Source organism: Corvus cornix, chromosome 2 (assembly GCF_000738735.6).
Source record: "Corvus cornix cornix isolate S_Up_H32 chromosome 2, ASM73873v5, whole genome shotgun sequence".
Lineage (NCBI taxonomy): Eukaryota > Metazoa > Chordata > Aves > Passeriformes > Corvidae > Corvus > Corvus cornix.
This window is the reverse complement of record NC_046333.1, coordinates 130,325,939-130,350,963: the sequence shown is the minus strand read 5'-3', so window position 1 is coordinate 130,350,963 and position 25,025 is coordinate 130,325,939. Positions and strand designations below refer to the sequence as shown.

The 25,025-nt window shown below is 41.5% G+C and overlaps 1 protein-coding gene across 1 annotated transcript; it reads left to right on the top strand.

Annotated features, from left to right (window-relative positions):
- The first annotated feature begins 260 nt into the window (after positions 1–260).
- On the top strand, positions 261–24,619 carry CDH17 (cadherin 17). Its single transcript, XM_010404975.4, has 17 exons — positions 261–613; positions 3,289–3,387; positions 4,045–4,182; positions 5,990–6,128; positions 7,324–7,482; positions 8,148–8,347; positions 10,702–10,833; positions 11,687–11,837; positions 12,539–12,754; positions 14,041–14,117; positions 15,387–15,578; positions 16,792–17,036; positions 18,762–18,892; positions 19,810–20,046; positions 21,879–21,995; positions 22,102–22,218; positions 23,097–24,619. The coding sequence occupies exons 1-17, from the start codon at positions 569–571 to the stop codon at positions 23,201–23,203; spliced, it is 2,502 nt and encodes an 833-aa protein (XP_010403277.2). The 5' UTR covers positions 261–568; the 3' UTR covers positions 23,204–24,619.
- The last annotated feature ends 406 nt before the right edge of the window (positions 24,620–25,025 follow it).

Sequence of the window (25,025 nt, the reverse complement as noted above, 5' to 3'; positions counted from 1 at the left end):
AACATTTCTTTGAAATTTGAGGCAGAGAGTGCTCCTTGGACTTGGAAATTTTGTTTCCAGTAGCCATGTTGTTTTAGGGGGTGCAGACACCTTAGACTTCCTTTGCCTCTGCAATCTGCAGGAAACAGATTTTTGGAACCAGAAGGCAGAGACCTCAGGATAGTCTCTGCAAGACTTTTGTCCAGTGGTTATAGCATTTCCTGTGAACGCCTCATTGCTTTCAGTACAGCAGAAATGAAAATGCGTTTGCGTGACAGAATCATTGTAACAGTGTGGTTGCACGGCTTGAGTTTTTGTTCAATCTTTGACAACTCTTTGGGGCTCTCATGTTGCATCTCTTGCACTGTTAGGCGCAGACCTGATGGTCACAGCCTTCCAGGGGCACCAGTGGTCTCGCCTCTGACGGGCAGAGCTGCACCTGCTCCTTCGGTGCTCACTCCTCAGCTCTCTCCCTGCAGCTTCAGGAAAACTCAGCTGTTGCCTTAGTTTGCAAATCGACTGGGCCAACTCTATGGGGTTAAAGTGACTGTCATCTCTTTGCAGGAGCTGAAGCAAAGCATATTCCAGTATGCTTAAGCTGTGTGGACTTCAATTTCTGCTTCTCATTCACTCGGTGAGTTTCCTTTGTTTATCTGTGAGCAAACGGCAAAGGTTGCCTGCGAGCCTCTGAGCTCTGTGGGGTGTGCCAGCCTGCAGGTCAGGCTGGCAGTGGTGCCAGCAGAGCAGCTGTAACTCTGAGTGTGGGAGTGTGTCCCCGCAACATGTGTGTGACCCCACAGGAAGCTAAGAAGACATCTCAGTCATTAGGGAAAAAAACTTCAAAAATCTTAGAAGTCACCATTTTCCTTATTGTGTCTGCTTCTGCTTCCTCTTTAGATATCCCTGTTTCCAATATTAAAGATTTAAAAATACTGCCACAAATCACCAAATTGTGAAGACATGAGTATCATGTGTTCTGCATTATAATCCATACATGTGCTGACATATTAAATGTATTCTAAGACACATAACAGCTCATAGTTTATAAACTTCCCGTTAAATATGTATCCTCATTATTTGGTCTATGTGAATCCCTTTTCAAAGGATTTTCTGGAACTGAAATATATTAATTATACTCTTTATGGACCTTATGTATTAAATTCAATAGATTTACTGATGTTTGTAAAGGCTATAGCAGTGGTGACTTCTACTTCACAATTGAAATTAACAGAAAAGATTGAAAAAATGAGTCAAATTCAAGTTCAGTAAAAAATGTCTCAGAATATGGAGACCTTGAGGGGTGAGTGAGCACCTCCTTTTCACTTCCCATATCACAAGCGGCTGCTTGTGGCAGTGCTGGCCCCCCATGAAGCCACTCTGCAAGAATTATAGCCGTCTTCGGAAGGGATGCCAATGGATATGGGCCAAGAGGTAGAACCTCTTCCCCCTTCAATTCCTGAGTAGTGATTCATGCTGTAGAAATATATTTGGAGATAATTATGGTCCACATAAAGTAATTTTAATCAACAGAAGTGATATCGTTGACTTGTTTCATAGGCTGCACTTTGAACTTGCTGGGTTTTATAGCATCAGCCTTTGCTCCTCCATGGCAGGGAACATGATAAAGAAAAATCTGTCCACAAAATGGCCCCGGGAGAAGCCTCCAGGAGCCAGGCTGTGCCAACCTGTGTGACATGGGAATAGCCATAGCAGGTCAGATTCAGGGTCCTGGCAGAGGCCAGCAGTCAGCATTTGGCAAAATATTAAAAGGTAGCTGCAAAGTGAATTTTCCTGGATGCATAACTATCAGATGGCATTTCTTGATATTCTTCTGCTGACACTAGTGTTCACTAGCACCCCTCCCTCTCCTTCCCCGGCTCTCTGCTTTTCCCATTTTCAAAAGGAGTCACAAAGCCTTGTAGGCGAGGGAGGCAGTATCTCTGGCTATTATTAGGAGGAATATGGAATTATTGAAACACCACTTGTGACACACACACACAGAGCAGTGCTTTAGGGTAAATTGTGCTGAACTTAGCTGTGTTTTTGTCATAGCCAGAATTAAGCTTTCCCTTGGTAATATGCAGACTGTGCTTTTCTGTGAGAGATTGAATGGCTGTCCCAGCAGCAACAGGATCAGATCCAGAGGAAAAGTCACGCAGCAGAGAGCACACACTCAACTCTGTGGGGTGATGGACAGGGTGGCAATGATACTCTAAATTTGTAAAGCAAAATAAATTAATTTTTACTGTGGGAGAAAAGAAATTTTACCTGTGCAGACAAATAATGGAGCCCTAGTTCTGACAGGCAGCTCCTCAGTGTTGTCAAGATAGGAGGTTGAGAGAGGGAATTTGGGGGAGCTTGGTCTGGCCTTTGAAGAAACAGGTCAATTATCTGAACCACAGTGTGAATTTTCTTGTGTGCAAATGCTCCCCTGAGAGGCTGATTTTTGCTTTGCTTTTTTGTTTGGAAGCAAGAACAACCCTGAAATATTAGGGCAGGAGTGTGGAGGTCTATGGGCATTGGGGACTGTGTGATAATAAAACTCATAAAAATTTGGCAGAAAAAACCATTATGTTAAGACACTGCTAGCCATTAGGAAGAGAACAGAGGCTGAGACAGATTTGTATGACATTTTTGCCATCAGGTAAAAGCCAAAGATCAGAAGGACATGTTTGTTCTCTTTGTGGTTTGCATTCACTTGCAATTGATGTGAAGGCACAGGGCTCAAGTGGCTTGCCCAGATGGCTGTGGCATAGGGGGGTGGCATAGGGGAACCAGGGAGGGCCACCTCATTCCCATACAAAAAAAAGATTTGAATTTACTGGGGAAATTACGAAAGGTGAGCCACAGCTCCTCCCCGTCCCCAGATGTGATGTTCGGTTTCCAGATACACTTGTTGTCACAGGACTTTGTGGCTTCTGGATGGGATGTGGATGGTCCTGCTGGGGACACAGAGGTGATCCAGCAATAATTTTATGAATTCCCTTTTTGCTCTTAGTCTACATTCATCTATTTTATTCTTCTGTTTGCTCTTGAAAGCAGATCCAATCTCATTTAATTATATAGTGGTCAGAAAAGGTCAGGGCACAAGTCTTTGTTCTCAAATTAATTAATAAATCAAACTTCTTTTAAAAATTACGTACACTAAAGAAGCTGGAGATGTTCAGTGCAAACCTGTAGGAGTCTCTACCATTCTTCTATAGCAAAATAACTTGCAGGAGGCTCAGTGATGGAGAGCTGCTGTTTGTGTGTGGTGATAGTAGACATCCCTCATCTGCTTTCCTTCATCCCTCTCTCTCTCTCACACAGGCTATGTGGCTTAATCTGGAGGGCCTGCTTGTAAGTGGGCCTCTGAAGGACACGGACTTCTCTGTTCAAGAAGGAGGGGGTCCACGCATCCTTCACCAGGTGATCAAGTGTCTCGTGTTATCCACCCCGGTCAAAAACCCCATAGCCTGCACACAGAGACCACATACAGAGCGTAGTCCTCTGTGCTGGTGGGAAGAACAGTCCCCTGAGAGGATCTGAAATTAATTTTTAATTCCTCTCTCTGGGAATTCAAGAGTCTACATGCAAAGAGCAGGAGACAACCCCCCCAAACACATTTTTAAGAGAATATTCTAAGACAGGGATTAATAAAATCGGCATTCCTAGAGAATTTCTTTCCATGTAACTTGTGTCATCATTTTCCTTTGACTCTGAGGTTTTCCTCCCAAAGCCATAACCACAGAAGGACAGATCCAGCTCCCAGGCAAATGGAGGATGTGTGTCATTTTTTTCCATTCCTGTGCTCAGACAAAGCCCTGTCCTAAGCAGACGTTTGCTTTGGAAACAAGCTGCAGTTGGGATTTCTTGCAGCATTCAGGAAATAATGTGAAAACTCCTCTGTTGAGGATCAGACAAGAGCAGATTTGTTTGAGCAGACTCTGGAATATCATTCTCCCAGCCAAACACACTGTTTGCAATAGATTTTAAAAGTCACAAAGGCATGAAATTATTTTTATTATGGTGAAAATGCAGAAAAAAAGAGATGATTTTTCCCTCTGTTTTTTTTTGCCATTGTAGTTCACACTTGAGCCACCTGCTGTGAGTTTCAGAATATCTGGTGAAAAAGCTGGAATTATTGACATCGAGCCGAAGTCAGGCATCCTGTATATCAATGGGTCTCTGGACTGGGAGACCAAACAAGTGCACAAGCTGCAGGTAAAAACTCAATGAAAAATAGGAAGGGAGAAGTATTCACATTCACCCTCTTTTGGTAAACCTGATATTAATAGAAACTTGTTGAAATTCCGAATTCTTTGTTTTGCCTAAGTTTACAGGCAGCTTTTTCATTTTTAATATCAAGATTTGCTGGAAGACACACGGTTTTGTAGTTCTGAAAGACTGAACAGGAAAATGCTCCTTTGCAGAGGAAGGCGATGTTGAGAAAACAAAAATTGTGATGCCAGCACCAACCCTTTACCTCTCCTAATATGATGGAAATACTTGACTGAAGTAAAATCTAGCCTCATGAATGAGTTTCTCTTGTTATTCCTGAAGACTGATAAGGTGAATTCCATGTCTGGAGTGGAAAAATAAACTGATGTAATCATATAGAAAGCTTGTAATATATCTGGTGATAAACTGAGATTAGCTCAGTTGGTTAGAGCATGGTGCTAATAATGGTTTGATCCCTGTATGGGCCATTCATTTCAGGGTTGGACTTGATGATCCTTGTGGGTCACTTCCAACTCAGAATATTCTGTGACTCTGTGAAACAGTGTGAGTAAAAGACATTTAGGCAGAGAGGCACAGATCTAACCTCTGTCAGATAACAGCAGAAAGATGTTTGGCAGATGTTATTCTCTAAGGGACAAAAGAACTTTGTGCGCTATTACACCCTTTTCATGAGGATCTCACTGGTGTAAACACTACTGAGAATGGGGCAGTGGATAGACAGTCTTTGGGTCTCAGTATAGCCTTGTGCTCTTAAACTATGTCCAAAATGATATTGTCTTTTTCTGAGGCAGTGGATAGACAGTCTTTGGGTCTCAGTATAGCCTTGTGCTCTTAAACTATGTCCAAAATGATATTGTCTTTTTCTGAGGCAGTGGATAGACAGTCTTTGGGTCTCAGTATAGCCTTGTGCTCTTAAACTATGTCCAAAATGATATTGTCTTTTTCTGAGGCACTAGCAGCTGAGAAGTAGATGATCATGAGAGGATCAATATCTGAACAGACAAAGTACATGATGATTCTTTTAGCTAGACTTAGCTGTCTTTCTAAAAGTCTAACACGTCAGGTTTCATGGTTTCATGGTCTCAGCTCTAAAGCACCCTTGGATTGGAATTAGAGAGGACAATTTTCTAGACCCAGAAGTTAATAACTCTAAGCATGTGGATCATTTATAAACAAGAAGTGATGACAAAACAAAACAATTATACTTGGTTATGCATGAATAATCATTATTTTATCTATTATGTGCAAACAAAATGAAGTGTGACAGATATATACTTGGTGCTTTAAAGAAGGCTGTAAAATGAGTTGAATTGTTTGGAAAAAAGTAATTAGAAATAAGAATTGATTTTTCTTTACTAACCCTTATAGCAAGCTATTTACTTGATATATAATAGCAATTAGTTATAAATGCTATATCATGTTGAGTTTTCTCCTTGTTTGTTAGAAAGTATATATTTCTGTTTAAAGAAAAACATGAATTCTAAGCTGTGCAAAAATACAAGTAGTCTGCTGAAACTGGAAGTGGGAAATTGTCCTCTGAAAGGGGTCATCAGAAGCAGGAGTGGTTTTTTTTTTTTTTTTTTGTTGGCATTATATACTGTGGCAAAATTTTGTCAGGGAGCTACAGTGGCAAATTTGTCCTTGTATGTGGAACTACCCAGTGATGGCTCTCACCAGATTTCAATCACAGTGAGAATGACCTGGCATTTGACATCCTGATATTAATTTATGCCTTTTAACTTATCTGCATGAAAATATTTCTTTGCTGTTCCTTTTTTTTTCAAATCAGGTGGAAAGTCTGGATGAAAGTGGAACCGTAGTTAAAGGTCCAAATGCTGTTACGATATATGTGGAGGATATCAATGACAACCCACCAGAATTTAACCAGACAAAGTACTTTGGAGTAGTGAGGCAGAACTCCCGTCCAGGTAATTATCACCATAAATAAATATTATAATAATATTATAGGTAATAAGAAGGTAGCTAAATTAAGCAGGAAGGTAAAGTGGGTGCTATATAAGATGGAAAATGATCCATTTTCCTTCCCATAGGACTGTACAAAATCAGGATGAAAGCCTCTATAATATAATGAAAGGGCAAAGAGGTGACCACTATGTGGTGTAAATGGATGAGTGCAATCAGAAATATATTTTAGTACTTTTTGCAAGTATCACTTAACAGGTAAATATTGCTGCTCTCTCCGTTGCACTGAAAACAACTCCCTTATGCTAGAAGGGGTTTAAAATTTAAAGGCTACCAAACACTATACAGAAAGGGAATGCTAAGACTATGTGAATCTTTACATATCTGTGAAATAAAGTGCCAGGGTAGATATGGGGTATGTGCTCACCATGACTGATGCTTCTTAGAACATGAGCTGAACCTTAGCAGTTAGAAGTCTTAGATTATGGATTGCAGTGATCCAGTCCAGGAATTATGCAAGTATCAAAGAGCAGTTTGAGATGTCTTGGAAATTAAACTAAGGACTCATACAGCTGTTATCGCTGTAACTATGGACTCAAGAAGAAACTTTTGCTAAAGAATGTGCACATAAACCTCCATGGGGTCAGAAAATCATTCTGAAACACCTTACTGTATTCTTAACTGCATCCAAGTCAAAAAGATTTTGAATGTTGCACTGGTGCTCAAAAGGTAAAAGTTGAGTTACATTACTGTGTATTTCCACTTTTTTTTCACTGTATGATTGTTCTTTAATTATATCTGTGTTTCAGGCTGTATGCCACTTTTATCAAGGTGCTTTGGATTAAAGTGATTTGTGTAAGAACTACAAAGTGGCCTTAAAGAGAGACACCAGTGATCTTAATTCTGGGTTCAGGCACTCTTGTGTGATAGATAGCTCTATGCTGATTTAACTCTGTCACCTTCTTCATCAACTGGTCTTCACACCTATTGTGATCCTACTAATCAGAGCTGGTGGAGGGTTGATTGTGGGATGGCATACAGCAGTGTAACCTCTACATATGGCTTCCCGTGAGAGATGCATTACGGAACAATGGTAGCTCCCCGTAAGTTTCCTTCCTGGCTTGAGAGGTCTGCTTGAATGGATTATCTGTTGGGGTTCAGTCTCCTCTTTTACCACTGTTACTTCTCCAACCCAAACAGGCAAGCCCTTCATGTATGTCCATGCCACTGACCGCGATGATCCTACAACTCCCCATGCACATCTGTCATACAGCATTCTCCATCATTTTCCCAACCCTTATGAAGAAATGCTATTCCAGATTGATAGTGTAACTGGAGCAATCTCACCAAGCAGGACAGGTATGTAAAAAGATTCTTGCTTGCAAAGAGCAAGCATGAGTTCTGGGGTGTGCATAGCAACAAAAAAACAACACAGGTCTGATGCTACATTCTGAATAAATGTGGTGAGTGGGACACTCTCCACTAAAGCCCTGGTTTTGGCGAACTTGTTTTTTGTCTCACGAAATTCAAGGGAAGCTAGCAGAAATGGAGATTGAGATTTAAAAGTACACTGAGAAGAGAGACAGATCCTCTGGCCTTCACTGTGAGATATCTTGGAATTAATTCTCTGCCTTGAAATCTAGAAACCCAAAAGCAGTAACATGAAAAATGCAGAGAAAACTCAGCTGGCCATGTGATCCCAACTAAATTGCAGTGATTTAGAAACACCCATCTACTCTGTTGGGCTGAACAAGTGCCTAAGTGGGGTGAGGGCTGTTCAGTGATGCGTCTGCACAAAATGAGACCACAGCACAGAGGCCCCATATGATTACATCCACATGATGCTATGCAGCATTGTTCAGAGGAGCCAGAGGAAGTGGTTTGCTGAGATTTGTCACAAAGGACCATCTAAGGAGTCAGTCTGAAGCAGTTAAAGAACCACAGTGCATGTTGGAGGCAACGGGCAGATGAACAACCCCCACAGCCTCTGTGTCATTTCTCTTGACTCTTTGCTCTGTCTCTAGGCTCTTATTACTTGGATCCTCAAAAGCAGGACACCTTCACGCTTGTTGTCTCTGTGAAGGACATGGCAGGGACGACAACAAATGCTTTCACCAGCAGTGTTGATGTGATCATCACTGTGAGGGAGAGCCTGTGGAAAGCTCCCCCCACCATCCACATCAAAGAAAACTCAACCCAGGCCCACCCTGTCAACATCAGCAAGGTAGGTTCCTTGACCACACTCCCTGAACAACTTCTTGTGACACACAATTGTTTCCTCCCCACTAACTGTGAAGGTGTCCTCACTGCATTCAACACCAGGTTCTTCAGAAGGACTTTGACACCTCACAGTTATTTTTTTTAACATGGCATCCTGTGGAAATGATTGTTAGTGGAGGTCTCATTGACTTTTTGTTAGTATGAAAGTTAATAGTTTGAAGGTGCCTGAGATACAGTCAATATGAACACTAGAGTGACTGATCTTGTTTGGGAGCATAATCCAGTCCCAGGTCCTCCAGGCTTTGAGCAAACCACGAGTTTGTTGGAACTTATTTTGAGGTTACTTCTTCCACCTGCAGAAGAGTGGGGCAGGGGACCAGCTCCACAACAGCCCTGCTGTAGGCAGTCCCCCACACTCAGGGACAACTGCTGTGACCAGTTTTGTATCATGCAGCACAATTTCTACATCAAAAGTACCTAGAAAAGACTGAAACACCCTCCTTCACATCCTGCATTCCCACAGTATTCCTCTTTTTACAGTTCAAGCACAAAATATTTTGCTGATAACTGTAGACCAATAGCAGTCAATACATGAGTACATATTAACTAACAGTCCAACAGCCTTTCAGAAATACTTGACTTTGAAAAATGCCTTGGCAATGACACCCCCAATGCTGTCACCCTTGAACATGGCAGGATTCCATGGACCCTGTTCACAAGAGTAACTGGCTTGGTGCTATTCCCACTGGCCTCAGTGACAGCCCAAGGAAGTCCAGAGCAAAAACAGGTGGAAGGAAGACTAATGTGGAAGGGTGCACCCATTTTGGAGTGACTTGTATATAAATTTAGTGTGGTAGTCAATGGCATGTTGTTTCTGCCTAGGGGAAAATGAAATGCAGTTGCTGCTATATAGAATATAAACATTAATACTGACTCCTTCATTAATCTGACAGTCTGTGTACTTCATTTCATTTTAAATGTGCGGCACCCCAGAAGAGATCCTGCATCACAAGCTTTGGTGAATGTAAAGAGTGTGCATATACCTATGTACAGATAGGTGGCAGGTATTTGTTTTCACAGAATCACAGAACCATAGAATATGCTGTATTGGAAGGGACCCATCAGGATCACTGAATCCAACTCCTGGCCCTGTCCAGGACACCCCAAGAGTCACACCATGTGCCTGAGAGCATTGTCCAAATGCTTCTCGAACTTGTGAAGGCTTGGTACTGTGACCACTTCCCTGAGGAGCCTGTTCCAGTGCCCAGTGACCCTCTGGGTGAAAAACCTTTTCTTGGTATCTAACATAGACCTCCCCCAACTGAGCTTCCTCAAGCCCTGTCACTGGTCATTAAAGTGGAGAGATCAGTGCCCTCCCCTCTGCCTCCCCTGGTGAGGATGTTGAGGTCTCCCCTCAGTCTCCTCCAGGCTGAACAAATCAAGTTCCTCAGCTGCTCCTTGCTAAGGCTTCCTCTCCAAACCCTTCACCATCCTTGTGGCCCTCCTTTGGACACTCTCTAATAGCTTAATGTCTTTTTTATATTGTTGTGCCCAAAACTTCACACAAGACTCAAGGTGAGGCCAGCCCAGTGCAGAGCAGAGCGGGACAATCCCCTCCCTTGCCCAGCTGGTGATGCTGTGCCTGATGCACCGCAGGACACGGATGGCCCTCCTGGCTGCCAGGGCACTCCTGACTCACATTCAACTTGCCACCAACCAGGACCCCAAGGTCCCTTTCTGTGGCGCTGCTCTCCAGCCTCTTGTTCCCCAGTCTGTCTGTACATCCAGGGTTGCCCCATCCCAGGTGCAGAATCTGGCACCTGCCTTTGTTAAACTTCATACAGCTGGTGATTGCCCATCTCTGTAATTTATCAAGGTCTTTCTGCAGGGCCTCTCTGTCCTGGAGGGAGTTGACAGCTCCTCCCAATTTAGTGTTGTTTTGGTTTTCCACTTCTCTGAATTACATAAAACAAAACAAGAGGCAGGAACAGACAGTGTAAGGAGATGGAAATAATTAGTATCAAGATATTCAAATGCAAATAATGCTTTTTTTCCTATAATCACTATTTATCTCCGTATCCCAAAACCCTTTTATAAAAAGATATGTGTTGTAGCCCATCTGGACAGATGGAGAAACTGTGGTAAAGTGGCTTCACCACACAATTCAGAGAGCAGGGGCAGATTATCAGTCTGATTTTCTGCAGTTCATCCCAAGAGCCTGCCAAACTGTTAATTTTCTGGTTTATGAAGCTAACAGGAATGCGATTGTTTCTGTTTGTGGTCCAGAAATGATCCCTGTTAAATCTCAGTCTACACTTCTGACTTCCTTTGCTGACTTATTTTTTGGGTTTTTTTTAGGTGCAGTCAAATGAACCAGACGTAATCTATGGCATTTTTGAAAAAGAAAAGCTGCCGAGGCTCCCATTTTCCATCAGTAAGAATGGGGATATTTATGTGACTGAACCACTGGACAGGGAAGAAAAGGATACTGTAAGTAAACACATAAAACTTCACTGTTGGCAGACATCATAGCAGAAAGCTAATTATTGGTGTGGGAGTAAATATGAGAAAGCTCAATAGAAAAGAAGGGGGACGGGGAAGGGGAGAATACATAAAAGCTTTGTTTCTTGTCACTTTTGGTTGGAAATGATGTGATAGATGTGAAAGTTCATCCAACTACTACACTGTAAACTGCCTTCAGGTTCTGACCCTACAGTGGGTCTGGCAGTAGCAAACACTGCCCACAGCATACGTACAGTGTACAACATGGACCAGCTATGGCAGGGTTGCAGGTGCACGAGTAAGAGGTAGGTGGTGGGATTTGTGGAGTGCAGGAGATCTGGATGTTTCAGATTTACTTCAGACCTCGGGGACCTCAGGTATCTTTACACACCAGAAGCAGAATTTAACTTGGATTTGCAGCTGTAAAGTTACCTTGAAGTTACCCATCTAGGAGTCTTTTAGACAGAAAATCTTCTGTTCCCTTCTGTTTTTGGAGGAAATTTGAGCAGAGCATAGGTCAGAGACCAGATATGCTGGATAAATTCTCTCTCCGTATGTGACAGATGAATTTGCAAAATTGCAAATATGAGATATTCCTGGTTGTCCTAAATTTTTGCAAGAGTAAGGACACCGTGGAGTGAAGTATTAAGGAATTTTAAAATCTTTTGAGAATTCAGGCCTCAGAAAGTAAGGGGTGATGGAAGAGTTCTGATTTAAACAGAGTGAAAATACTGAACAAACTCATGAGAGGATATTTCATATTCCCATAGTTACATACTTAAATGCAAAATACTGTCACAGTGGACGTTCAAACCATCTAATAGTTATATTCTTGTTGCAGTATACGTTCTTCGTGGTCTCAAAAGATAGCAAGGGAGAACTGGTGGATAAGCCTTTGCAAATTCAAGTTATTGTGGAAGACATCAATGACAATCCCCCTGTGTGCCAGCAGGCCCTCACCGTAATTGAAGTTCAAGAAAATGAAATTGGAGGTAAGAAAAGAGCTTCTGTTAATTTAAACACCTCATTACAGTCCTGTTGTTGTTTCCAGCTGTGTGTGAATAAAGCTAGACATTCTGATCCCAAAGAGTAAAATGTGGCTGCCCTAGAGAAATGTTCTTCTGTGCAAATAACCCCCCTGTTTTTCCTTCAGTAATTCATGTGGAAAGGATTTCAATAACCTGAGAAGGACAGACTCTAAACACCTACTTTAAAAATGCTGTTTCATTTAAAACATAAAACTGCATTTTCCCACAACCACAGTTTTGGATAACTGCTTAGACTGTGTAAAGAAAAACATCCCTTTTATTACTAATAGAAAAAAAATACTGTTCTTAAAGTGGTATGAGTCCATTTTTCCTCAGCCAGCTGCTCCTCCAGCATAATGCCTTTGACTTCAATGGACCATTACCACAATCTGTCCTAAGCCTTGACATCAGTCATTTGGTTTCAGGACTGACGAGTTTGCTGTTACAGTCTTTTGAACTGCCCTGATCCCAAAACCAGCACGTTGGGATGCTAAAGGAAAAACTCCCAGAAGTGAAATGATTGTGTCCTATTCAGTGTTTTCCATGCAGCTTCATTTTTATTGATGCTCTACTCTTTGCACTGGTGTCACAGTTGTCACTGTGTACTTCTGTGGAGAAACAGGACCACTGCATTCTCTCTGACTCTGATCTCTACTCTGCTGCAGGAAGTCATATTGGCACCGTGTTTGCTACGGACATGGATGAGGAGGACACCCTTAACTCTCGTCTGCAGTTCAAAATCCAAAGTCAGGAACCTGAATTTCCTGAAAAGAATCTCTTCTATATTCAGCAAGACACTGGGAATTTGCACTTAACTGGCCGTTCCTTAAGCAAGCGTGATTCAGCCAAGTATTCCTTGAAGGTCCTGGTGTCAGATCCAGGTATATAAAGCCTGCTGTTATACATTGGAATAACTCTGTTCACACTGGCATCACTTGTGTTCAGTGTCCAAGGGATGTGGGGAGACAAGGAGGATTTGCTGAACAGACAGTAGCACTGAGAGCTGTCTTGCTCTGGCATGGTACTTGCCCTGCTCTTGAGATGCAGGGAGATTAATCATGATTCATAATGCAAGCATGGAAGACAACCAGCTTTAGGACAGAGTGTGGCTAGACTGGGAAGCTTGTTAACAAGTACTTCAGTAAGAGATTTCCTTCCACAGCGAGGAAAAAATGAAGAGATCATGACTGTGGTTTTCCCCCAGGTCTTTCAAAGGGACTTCACTGAAAAAAAAGAAAAATCAAGAAATTAAACACAGCTGCTCAGACAGTCCAGATAATATTTTAAAACATTAAGAGAAAATTAGGCTGAAATTAAACTTCAAAAATAATCTTGTCCCTTATGTAAATTCCCAGGAGTTCTTTGTGATTCACTGAATGGAAAGGAAATCGAACTCCATACCAAAGCTCAAAGCTTTGTGCTGGAGACCCAAGAGTCAGGCAAAACTTGTGCATGAAGGAACAGGCATGTAAAAAAGTAGTGTGACATGTCTGTAAAAGAAATGGCATCATTTAGGCAGATGATGGAAAACCTTGCAGAAGGAGAAGCTGGTGGTTTGTTTTGGATGCTTATTTGAATTCCACCCAAACAATGTTGTTTAGAATTTTCCATAAATTTCAGCTCATGAAGTATGTTCATAAAGCACTAAAATCCATCTATATATGGATAGCACATGACCAGATATATTATATATATTATGCTTTTAAAATCACAACCTGCCATTGCTAAGGGTGCCCCTGCTCAGGTAGTGATTAGATTTACATGGATCTGAAGTTTAAGTCTGCCTTTAGCAAAACTGATGGTGCTGCTTGATGACCTGCCAAGAAGACAAGGTAGCATCACAACCCAGGGCTTACTTTTTGACATGGAAAAGTGATACTGAGATGGATAACACAATTCCCAGATATCATCATCCTCGTAAATGGATATGGTTTTAAAAAGTGAGGGAAATGAAACAGGATGGGGCAGTGCTGAAGAAATTGGGAAGATCGATGGTGAGATAGAGTGAGGTTGTCACTGACTAAGAGATATCTGAGGTAAGTTCTTCTCTCAGTGCTTAGACTGGACAATCTGGCAGTGCTGCTTTTTGCTCACAGTGAACCCATCTGGAGGAAAGTTATTTTCAGTAGAATGGCTGGTGTGACATTGTTTGTCTCTTTCCATGCAGGATTCCAAACAATCTGTGATGTGGAAGTACATGTCATCGACATCAATGATCAAATTCCCATCTTTGAAAACTCAGATGTGAGTATTTTTGACACCGTTTTGGGTGTTCCAATAACTTTTGACAAGTGTTTGAGCATGCCTTCAATGTCTATAGAATGTCAATGGGAAACTAGTTGTTTACAGAACATATGACAGAGTAACTACCAGTGAAAATAAAGGCAGAATATTGCTGCAAGTCTGCATATAAGCTCTATCTAGGCAGTGAGCAAGGAGACAGACTAAGAGCTAATTATGAAATCTAAGGTAATTTTCTCAATGGAAAACTATGTGTACAGAAAGAACTTATTCTATTAAAGCAGTTTATTCCAGAAATGCAAGTTCTAAAGGGAAAGGGGGAAGAAAAGGCTTTAAAATTAATCAAACAGCTAAATGGAAAAAAGCTGGCATCTCCCGAGCACCTTTACAAACACAGCACTTGTGTATCCAAAACAGCCAGAAGGTGAATGGGAATCAAAATCCCTACATGGTTTGACCAGAAACAGTGGCCCTGTGATCCATGCCCAAAAACATACCTGGTTTCAGAATTGGTGTCAGGCTCTTGCCTTTTCCTCTGATGGAGGTACTGGCATCTGGCAGAGACTTGCAGACATTTCGTGACTTCTGCCAGATGGCCCAAGCCTCCTGACAGACACTGGAGTGGCTGAAGTACCTACACAGAGGTCTCCCAGCTCCCACCATTCCTGCAGGCCGTGTAGGTGGTGGGCTTAGGAGAACTGCCTGGCCCACCAGGAATAGGTGTCCTTTTGGGGAAGCTGTGCTGGTTTTTGGGCTTTGCAGACTGCATTGCCCAGCTCTCTGTTGGTGGCAATGGCAGCACAGTCACATGCAGACAAGGTGCCTGCATAGCAGGTTTTGCACCATCTCACCTCAAGGTCTTGGTCCAGGACCTGGTCTCAAGGTGACGCTTCTGGGCGAGGGCACACATCGAAGAGTTAGCAGAGCTGGGATGCCAATGTGGCAACAGCCCGTGGTGCATGAAGCAATCAAATATTTAACAGTGAGTGGCCAGGGTGCTCATGGGGTGCAGAGGAGCTGTACTATCCCTGCTGCATGATCATGGGCTGGTTTTGACAGAGGATGTAAAGATTTGGGACTGGTGCTGTACTAGTGGCACTGATCCCATCACCTATGATAAATGTGTGGCTAAAAAGCTTCCCTCCCTCATGTAGCTGCTGGGGATTAAAATATATCCATGTATGTGGGTCGCAAGCTTGTGATTGTGCTGAAGTTTTTATCCACAAATGGTGCTGGGTATGTCATGTTTCAATGACCTCTCTCTCTCTTCAGTATAACAATGTGACTGTGGCAGAAAATATCCCAATAGGAACTGTGATATTAGAAATTCAAGCTACTGATGGAGATGAGCCTGCCACAGGGAGCTCCCTCATCATTTACCAAGTGAAGGAAGGAGATCCAAACAACACGTTTATCATAGAGACAGACTCTGAAACAAACCGAGGCTTCGTCAAGATTAACAAGGTGAATAGATGGATTATATTCTTCTCCTTTAGTGTCACTTATTTGTCATACACAGTATCTGCCCTGGTAATGATTTGTGGGGAGGAATATTGTCTGGTGGTGGGGTGGGAACACCCTAAGCATGGTGCAGACTGCAGGAGGCTCCACTGCTGGACTCAGGCTCTGTGCCTGTGCAGTGCTCACACACACCAATCCTCCTGCCTTTGCTGTGCCTTCACCATCCGCCACCACCACCAGCTCCCTCCACTGGCTCTGCTGCTGGCTGCTTCTCCAGCAGAGCAGGTTCTGGCCAATGAAGTAGGTCTTTATGCACCATAGAGACAAAAAGAATGATACTGAGTGCTTTTGCAGCACCATTTCTGGACAAGAGAAAGCCAGCTAATGCTTCCAGGGGCTGTGGTGGTAGTGGTGGGCTGTGACAGGGCAGATTCTCCTCCCTGCAGTCGCTCTGGCCATTAGTGGCCTGTGCAAAATGAAGTACAAGTGCAGCCAGCATGACTCAATGTCAGCATGGAGATGCAGTTTGTTCCTGCTGAGGGAAACTTTACTGTGACAAAGCCAAGGACAGCGTGTGCTGCAGCAGGTGGTACAGCCCATATGCTGAATGCTGGAGACAGGCATATAAGGAACACTTTCTGCTGCATCCATGAATTTCAATAGCAATATTGCTCTCCCTTTGAAATTAGCCTTCTCGAAGATGCTTGGACTATGGGTCCAGAAAACCCATCACTCATTTTCAAGGGGTGCCATATAATGTGCATCCAGCTCGTGTGCTCAAGCACAGGCAGAGGCAGTGTGTGGTTGACCATCTTCAGGATCAGCCTCAGCCTCATTTTTTCCCAAGGAGGCAATTGTGAGAAACTCTGTGGTGTAACAACCCTTGCCTGACTTTTGGCACCCGGAGGTCATTTGAGGCCTTCTCATACAGAGCTATAAATACTATTTCTGTAAACAGGATATTGTTATTAAACTTAGTTGGGCAGGTGGCAACATTATTAGAAAATTCAGTGAGGAGACCTCTAAACAGGCATATGGTTTCACTTAAATTTACCGTTCCGAGTGTCATTTTCTCCTGACAACTCCCACTTATTTTGCCTGTATCTGGGGTGCAATCTCCTCCTTGAGAAGAGGGGGACTTTCTAATTTCTCATTGGAGCTCCCCACAGCAGCAGGGCCATTGCTTCAAGACCCCTTTTTTTTCTAATTCATCCAGGCTCTTGATTTTGAAACAATGCCTGTGTACAACCTGGTGATCAACGCCACAAACCCTGAACCGCTGGTGCCAAGTGTGGAGTACAACTCAAGCTCTCTTACCACATTTAAAGTTTTTGTAACAAATGTGGATGAGCCACCTGTTTTCCTGAAGCCAATTTACAGAACAGAAGTGTCTGAAGACATTCCTGTCAATACCCTGGTCATGAGGGTGGAGGCCTATGATCCTGAAGGGGATTCTGTACGGTAAAAAAAAGTGACTGTCATTAACTAATTGAATTTAAGGTTTCAAAAATTGTTCTAAAGGAGGTGCAAGGAAAATATGCCCAATACTTGGCACGTGGGAAAATACTTTTTCTACAGAAGTCTTATCTCCTAGTAGAAGGTGGATGTGTGGTGGGGTGGTGGCCAGCAACCCACCTGCAGCAGACTTCTGGGCAGTGCTTTTCTGACCAGACTTCTCTCTGTGCTGTGATAAACATCAGCCTTGAAACAGAAAACCACAAGGGAAGCAGGCTAATTTATATCACAAGGAAAAAGGTAGAGCTGGTCTGAGAATAACAAGGTTTCCCTATCAATAACGCCTTTAACAATAAAATGAAGCATATACTGGGTACCCCTGAACCAGCAGGAGAGTTGCTGCTTTTCATGTCATGCAGGAAACCACCAAAATACACAACCTCAACTTTTTCTCCACCAAAATACACAACCTCAAGTCTACAATTGAAAATTAATTCATTTTCTTTCCTAGCTGTCAGAAATGACACACCTCTTTCTATTGTGGATGCAAAGCTCTGTGCTGTGTTGCATGGTGTAAATGTACCTTACACAGTAGAGTCAGATAGAAGAACTATTTGTGACTTTTGCTGTACAATTCCCAGCTAGAATGCTGAACAGACCAACTCAAAACAAACAGTTTTTGAAATTTAACTAAAATTCAGCAAAACATGAAGTGGTTAATGGAATTGCACAATATGACTCTTAGGCCTCCTGTGGATTCTTATTCCCAGAGATTTCTCATCTGGCTTTCTACTTGTCCCTAACTTTTGGGAACTTATCATGTTTGGCCTTCTGTCAAACCAGTTTGAAAGTCAGCCACATAGTCCAGAAGCTCTGGGGGATGATGACAGAGACAGATGTCAGGAATTCAGATATACATAAACCACATTTCTGCTAAAAATAGGTTAAAGGGCATAAAGTAAAAAGTGTAAAAAATAGAAGATGTACAAGCATGCTTTTTCTACTGTAAAGGGTACTGAAAGAACAAAAACATTGAATGAGAAGGTCGGGTCACTTCTACTCAAGCAAGTGCCTGTGCTTTAACTGGGTCATATGTTCATGGTTAAATTTGTATAAGTAAATACCCAGAGACCTTGGTGAATTTTTTAAACAATGATATAAATGCAGTTACGTGGTGATGCTTAAAGCACTCTCTGTTCCGAGGCTGCCCCAGTGGTAGTTACAGGCTGCTCCACACTGGCAGAAGATAATCACCATAGCTCACCTTGGGGTCCTGGCGCCTTCTTGATCCACAATAGGGTGCCTGGCTGGTCCCTCTGTCCCCCAGCCCTTGGCTTGTTCCCCAGTCAAAACCAAGATGTGGGAAATGTGATGGGGTGAGATGGACATGGGGTTTGGACAAATCACAGTTCTAGACTAAAAGCTCAGTGCCATCCCAGGTTCCCCACTTAAAAGGAAAGTGGAGTTGCAAGTACACAAGCTGGAGTAGTGGTGGCATTTCCATAGTTCTGCTCTCACACTTATTCTGGATGATTTTGGCCTCTTCCTCTGTCAATCTCTTCTGGTTGGCTCTAGCACTGTAGTACTGCGAGTCTTTCAAGAACCCTCTCTTGGAGTACAACTGTAATCAAGCTGCTTGCATAAAATCAACAAAGAAGTACTTGCTTTGTCAGAATCTTTTCCTGATTTGGAATAGTATATGTGATTTTTTTCCCCTATATCTTTCCAAAGATACTCCTTGGAAGGTGACATGAGAAAATGGCTGAGAATTGATTCAGCCACTGGGCAGGTATACACTGCTTCCCTTTTGGATCGAGAACAAGAAGAAGTGTACTCAATAGAGGTTGTTGCATCAGAGCAAAGTAAGTGATGAAACAACTAAATATACACACAGAGGAATCCCCTGTCCTTACTCTTTTATGAGGAATTATTATACCTACCATGACTAAACTCATTAAAAGTACTGGAACATGTAATCTTGGATATACATCCTGTGATGTATCCTTAGAAGTATATATTTCTTAAGATTTTAAATTTCTTGAAGAAATCTTGATGCTGTAGATAACAAGGATTAAAATAGCTTTCATGAAGTCGGCTGTGGTCTTATATTTTCTTGAGCCACATGACAGAAAGAGAAGATTAGAATTTCTTCACTGTTTTCGGTATTAATATTTTCTGCCACTTTTTTCTCTACAGCTATGAAGAGTTTAGTCTTTCTCCTAGGCATGGTTAGGCTTCCTGAAAACATACCTGGAGAGTAGTTTGTAACTTTCTGTCCTGGGGTGACTGTATGATACTGTATTCCTGTATACCTTCTACAGAATTTCATTTTATTATAATTAAAACTAATACTTTATTAAGTCTGAAATATATTAGGACTTCTAGTTCCAGCCATTAGGATCTTTCAATTTTGACCTGCATTTCTTGTATGTAGAAGAGGGGTGGAAAACTCAAAGCATTTCATGCTTAAGAGTGCTCCAAAGAGCGCTGGTCACTGGATGTGACTGGTTGCCAGACATGATGGATGTGACAGATTACTACATACAACCTGCCTCCTTTCCCTTGCTAGTGTTCTGTAGTTAGCAAGAACTGGTGATAAATAAGCCATGCTTGTTAAAAAGTAGTGGCAGCTACCACAAATCCCTCAGGACATCCTGAGACAGAATACCACCTCTCACTGCCTACCTGATGGTGTACCTCTATGACAGCTGCAAATGAAAGAGCCCAGAGCGTAAATCCAAGATGTGCATGTAACTTTGCATTCTCTTAAACTTGACAGATAATGTAGCTCAGAAATCCAAAGTGTTCTTGATTCTACACTTACGTGATGTGAATGACAACCGTCCACAATTAGCTATGGATTATCCTGCTTTCTTCTGCTACCCGGTCAGTGGAGGAGAGAGAACTCTTATTCAAGCTACTGATGCTGATGAACACTTATTTTATTCAAAATTTACTTTCTCCCTTGCAAATGAGATGAATACAAGAAATAATTGGGAAATCTCAACGTTTAATGGTAAGCTAATACAGCCATTCTTACAATGATATGGGACTCACTTGCTACTCTGGTAAATAAGAAGAACTACAGAATTCAGAACTTTTCACTCTTACTATTGCAAATCCAGTGTTCCATGTAGAAAAAAAATAGGTTGTTGAGAACACCAAAGTAATTAATTATTTTTTGCAAGAGATAAAACATAGTATGTTGCAGGCTATAATTTCATGAGTATTTTTGAGAGAAGCAACATGCAAGAATGAAATGTATGTGTGTTTAATGAACACGAATCACTGCTGAAAAAGAAATAGAGCAGTTTGCAAAATGTACATTTCTGACATTTCATGTGCAAAAGGAAGTCCTGCCTCACAAACTGAATGGAGCTCTTTGAAGGGGACAGTAAGCACATGAATATGTGCTTGGCTGGTAGAGCCTGTCTGAATTAATAAAATATGTTCGATGAACTGTGCCACTAGAGAAAGCTGGGCTACCACAAATTTAAAGTTATGAAAGAATAAATAGTAATTTAAAAGTCAGGACTTGGAGTAAATGGTCAGCTCTTGCAGTGAAGGGAGTTCACCTGTGTTTTTTCAAAAGATTTTTGCTGGGATCTGCATAACTCAAGACAGATGTCTACGCAATGAGGAGGCACAGTTTACTCATTATACAAAGTTATTTGAGTAGGAACCAAGTGTGAAGAATTTCAGAACATTCTTCCAAGACTGAGTTGGTTGAACAATAAAATTGGCAGGTGCTAGTGAATCCTGGACTCCGAAATTCACTTTTGAAATCATGGGTGCTGAGCTGGCCATTATGAGTCATGAAGGAGACCTGTAAGCAGCTCCAGGGAAATGTGAGATCAATTTATCAGCACTGTTCAGAAAAGCAGATCAAATATTGATAATTACCAGGAAACAACCAGAGAAGAAATCTGAGGACATCATTTTGCTCCTGTATAAATCCATAATTTGTTCACATTTTGAACTCCAGTCTCTCTATCTCCATAAAAATTCAGTATAACAGGAAACAAGTTTATATAGCGTGACAAGGATAATCAGAGTCATAGAGTGGCTTGATGTAAGAAAGTGTAGCAGCAAAGTAAGTTACTACCTTTTATCTTGGAAGACAATAGGGAAAAAATACAATAGAAAGATATAAAATTATGAATGCTATGGTCAGGGTGGCCAAAGGTTCATCCTTTGCTCTCTCTTCCAATAAACAAACCTGGGACCCTCAAGTGAATTTTGTGGAGTTATTTCCAGTGCAGATAGGATGAGGAGGTATTTGACTCGGGAACTTGCTGTAACAGGGTGTTGTCTATGCAGAAATTTTCTACAAGTGCAAAGAAAGAAATTACATCTTACTCAAGAAGTCCCTGAGCTGAAAATGTTTGAAGGGTGAGAGTGCATTAGGAGAAAATAAAATACATGCTTGCTTTTTCATTGTAATCTCCATTTATTCTGGAGACAAGATACTTACATCAACAGACCTTTGATCTGGTTCCAAGGGCTATTATTACCTTTTCCAGTTTTTAAAGAGTCTCAGATGTGACAGTGTAAGGTCACTAGAAGGATGGTGTGTCCTACTACATTTCCAAGATCAAATTTGGCCTGGTCTAGAAATTAGGAAGGAAGTTCTATAGTCATATTATGCTGAAAGCCAGACTAGGCTTCTAGATGTTCCCTTTTTACTTAATATCTGCAAACCAATGAGATCTTGGAAGACATAGAGGAAAACATGAATTACTATCATGTGCAAAGCAGCCTTTAAAAAAAGAATATTTGCAGCTGGTCTGAATGTTGAACTCAATTTCTTTCTTGTGCTGACATGAATGTCCCATTTCCTACTTACAGCTACTCACGCTTACCTGTCCCCAAAACATGCTAACTTTGAAGAGAAGGAGTATAATGTTCCAATAATACTTAACGACAATGGAAAACCTCCTTTGGAAAACAAAGTGAATCTTAAAGGTATTCTATGCACAGAACTATTAATTTCAAGACAGCAGTTACATTTATAAATAACCAAATGTGACTACTAAATTTCTCACTAACCTCATGGCATTTCCTTTTGCAGTAAGCATCTGCAAGTGTTCCAGTGAAAATTCATGTTTTATCGAAGTAGACCGTGAGCACTCCTGGCCAACCCCTGGGCAGGCAATTGGGATTCTATTTGGGGTCCTGCTCATCATTGGTAAGTCACTACTTCTTGGTTGATTTGAAGCCAGATTGCTGAGATATGATGGTGCTGCTGCATTTCTGACACTAGTTCACTTGTTGGGTGAAGATTTGTCATGCATGTTGCAGAATGAGTGAAAGAGGGAAGATCCCATGATTGTGTATCATGGTGGTTGCAAACTTCTAAGTTTTTGGCCATAAGAAAAACATCCAATGGCACAACAACCAGTTAGGACAGAAGAAACTGCTGTACTTGTAGCATATTGTCACTTCATTGATACTTACTGCCCTCTGCCAGTCAGGGGATTTGAGCTGATTATAGTGGGCATCCAGATTATAGTGAAAATAGTGGAGCTTCCTACTTAAAATATCTGTACCTGTAGCTTATAGTTATCATTTTATTCACCTATTTCAGCTTTGTAGGTTTACATGGTTCATATTCATTCTAACACTGATAAAGAGGAAATAAATTTATGTTCAGTGTAACGAGCTCATTATGATTTTAAAAGATCAAGCTATACATTATATATATGTATGTATATATATATATGTATATATATATATATAAGGGGGACTACATCTCAAGACAAACATGACAAATCACTGCTTAAAGGGAGGGGGGCTAAAATAGACACTTTGCCATCTGGTCAGATCCTAGAGGAAAAGTTCTTCTTGGGGGAAGGCCACTGAGCCCCAAGGCATCTGATCCTGCCCAGCAGCACTTCGGATCCATGCTCTTGGTCCAAGGCTGCATGGTTCTTCCTCAAAGCTGTTTGCTTCTGTTCAAGAGGTAAAGCACTGTGGATATTACAGCGCAGTGTCACGGCCCTTGCTGGTACATCTTTTCAGAAAGTTTTCTCTTCTCTTTACAGACAAACACTCTCTGTTTTTCAGGTGTCATTTTAGGGGCCGTCTTTTGCCACATGAAATACAAAGAGAAAAATGAAAAGGGTGATCACAAAGATGCAAAAGATAAAGCTGAACTTGACAGACTGGCTTAATGACTGTTTCATCAAGAGACAAAACTGCCCGTTGGGTTGTGAATGAGTGAACTTTGAAGCTTCCGAAGCCCAAACGTATACTATCACAAACTGAGGATAAAGACACGCAAAAGTTGACTCCCAGGGGTTTGACCTCACTTTTGTACCTAATACTGTTTAGTCACAAAGCATGAAACATATGTAACCTTCAGCAGCAGCCATTAATAAGCGTGTCAGCTTTGACCGAAGTGTTAACTCATGACAACACCAAATGCTGAGCTCTTTCAGGGATCTATACATGGGACCAGTCTTCTTCATTTGACAGCTGAAGTAAATATGGACTTTACAGAGGACTACATTTTGTCAACCTGCATGTATTTGTATCTTTCCAACTCAGTAAGTCACTGAATATCAGATTGGGGAATAAAGTCCTGTGCTACATTTGAAGATATCCCATTAAATTGTAGGAATCTCTGACTCTCAGCAAAGGAGGTCCCAAACTTACTGCAATTTGTAATCTGCCCTGGGTCATGCCTGCTTTCATTATGCTGAATTTCTACTAGCAGTGTGACTTTCCAATTTTTTGTTTTTGATATCCACAGAGTAGAACCAGTTTGTAAAGCACCATGGCCTTTCATTACAATTTCCAAGTTAAAAACCCCATGCCGAGTCATATGGAGTTGGGTAATATTCTGTTTTATCATACTGCTGCAAATATTGCTCTTGCCCCCTACACATTAGATAAGAATAAAAATGTTCTTTAAAGGTTTTAGTGCCTGCTTATTTTATAAAATAAATAAAAAAGGAGAGAGTGCATGAGAGCAAACCATTGCTGCTTGGTTATCTACTGTATTTAACACTTACTTTCACATAATACAGATTAAAAGTGGCTCTTAGGCCAGAGAGATAGGTGTCCAGCTGATACAAGATGCAATGATTGCTGGAGCCACTTCTATCCTAGTTAGAGTAAAATGTATTTGAACCCAGGGTGACACTCAGAGAAAGAAAGCCTTTCTCTTGACAGCATGCCTATAGAAGGGCATTTTTTGGTGACAGTTTGAGGAAGGCTTTTCTTTTAAGCTATAAATAAAAGCTGACAAATATTGTGTTAAACCAAAAAGACAATATACTTTTGAAAACATTCAAGAAAAGGTCATATGGAAAAGAATATATTTGTTTACCCAGGATTTTTTTAATGGTTTTTGCATGCAGCACAAAACTAGAAAGAAAAGAGCACTTTTTTGGTAGCATTTCATTTATAATAGGTTTTCCTAGAATGCTGCCAGCAAAAACTTGGCTTTTGGGCTTCAGCAACACAACCCAATTGTTGTACCTCTTGCCCCAGCTTCCCCAGCTGTTGGAGCTCTGTTATTTGCTGGGGGACTCACTGCTGGAATGTATTTATTTTATGATGGGAATGCAATCCATTATATTTGGAAAGTATGACATTCAGTTACGTCAGTGTGTCCAGGGATTAAGATTAGTATATTGTTTTATAAATAAAGGAGCCAAAGTTCAGGAGTCGTTGTACTTGTGTATACCAACACAGATTTATCTGAAGACAGGGAAAATGTGCAGAAGTTCCACTTTGCTCTGTCTCCCTGACCTATCTTTCTGTTTGCTAAGTTTACTCAAGTGCATCTCCTATTTTGAACAATTTCTTTTCAGGAGAAGAGTCAAAAAATTTCTTTCCTCAGTTACCTACATTCAGGGCTGGTTTGACAGCAGGACTTTGTCCCTGTCCCCAGACTAACATTGCCCTCTCCCAGCTGCTCATAGACTGGTGGAAAGCAGAGCTCCTCAGACAAGCAAAAAAGTTCCCCATCCTCAGAGTCTTAAACAC

Excerpts from the sequence above, each read along its gene's own strand:
- CDH17 (XM_010404975.4), top strand. The coding sequence starts at position 569 with ATGCTTAAGCTGTGTGGACTTCAATTTCTGCTTCTCATTCACTCG. Across the intron at positions 614-3,288 it reads TTCTGCTTCTCATTCACTCG|GCTATGTGGCTTAATCTGGA; the intron begins GTGAGTTTCCTT and ends TCTCTCACACAG. Across the intron at positions 12,755-14,040 it reads GGTCCTGGTGTCAGATCCAG|GATTCCAAACAATCTGTGAT; the intron begins GTATATAAAGCC and ends CTTTCCATGCAG.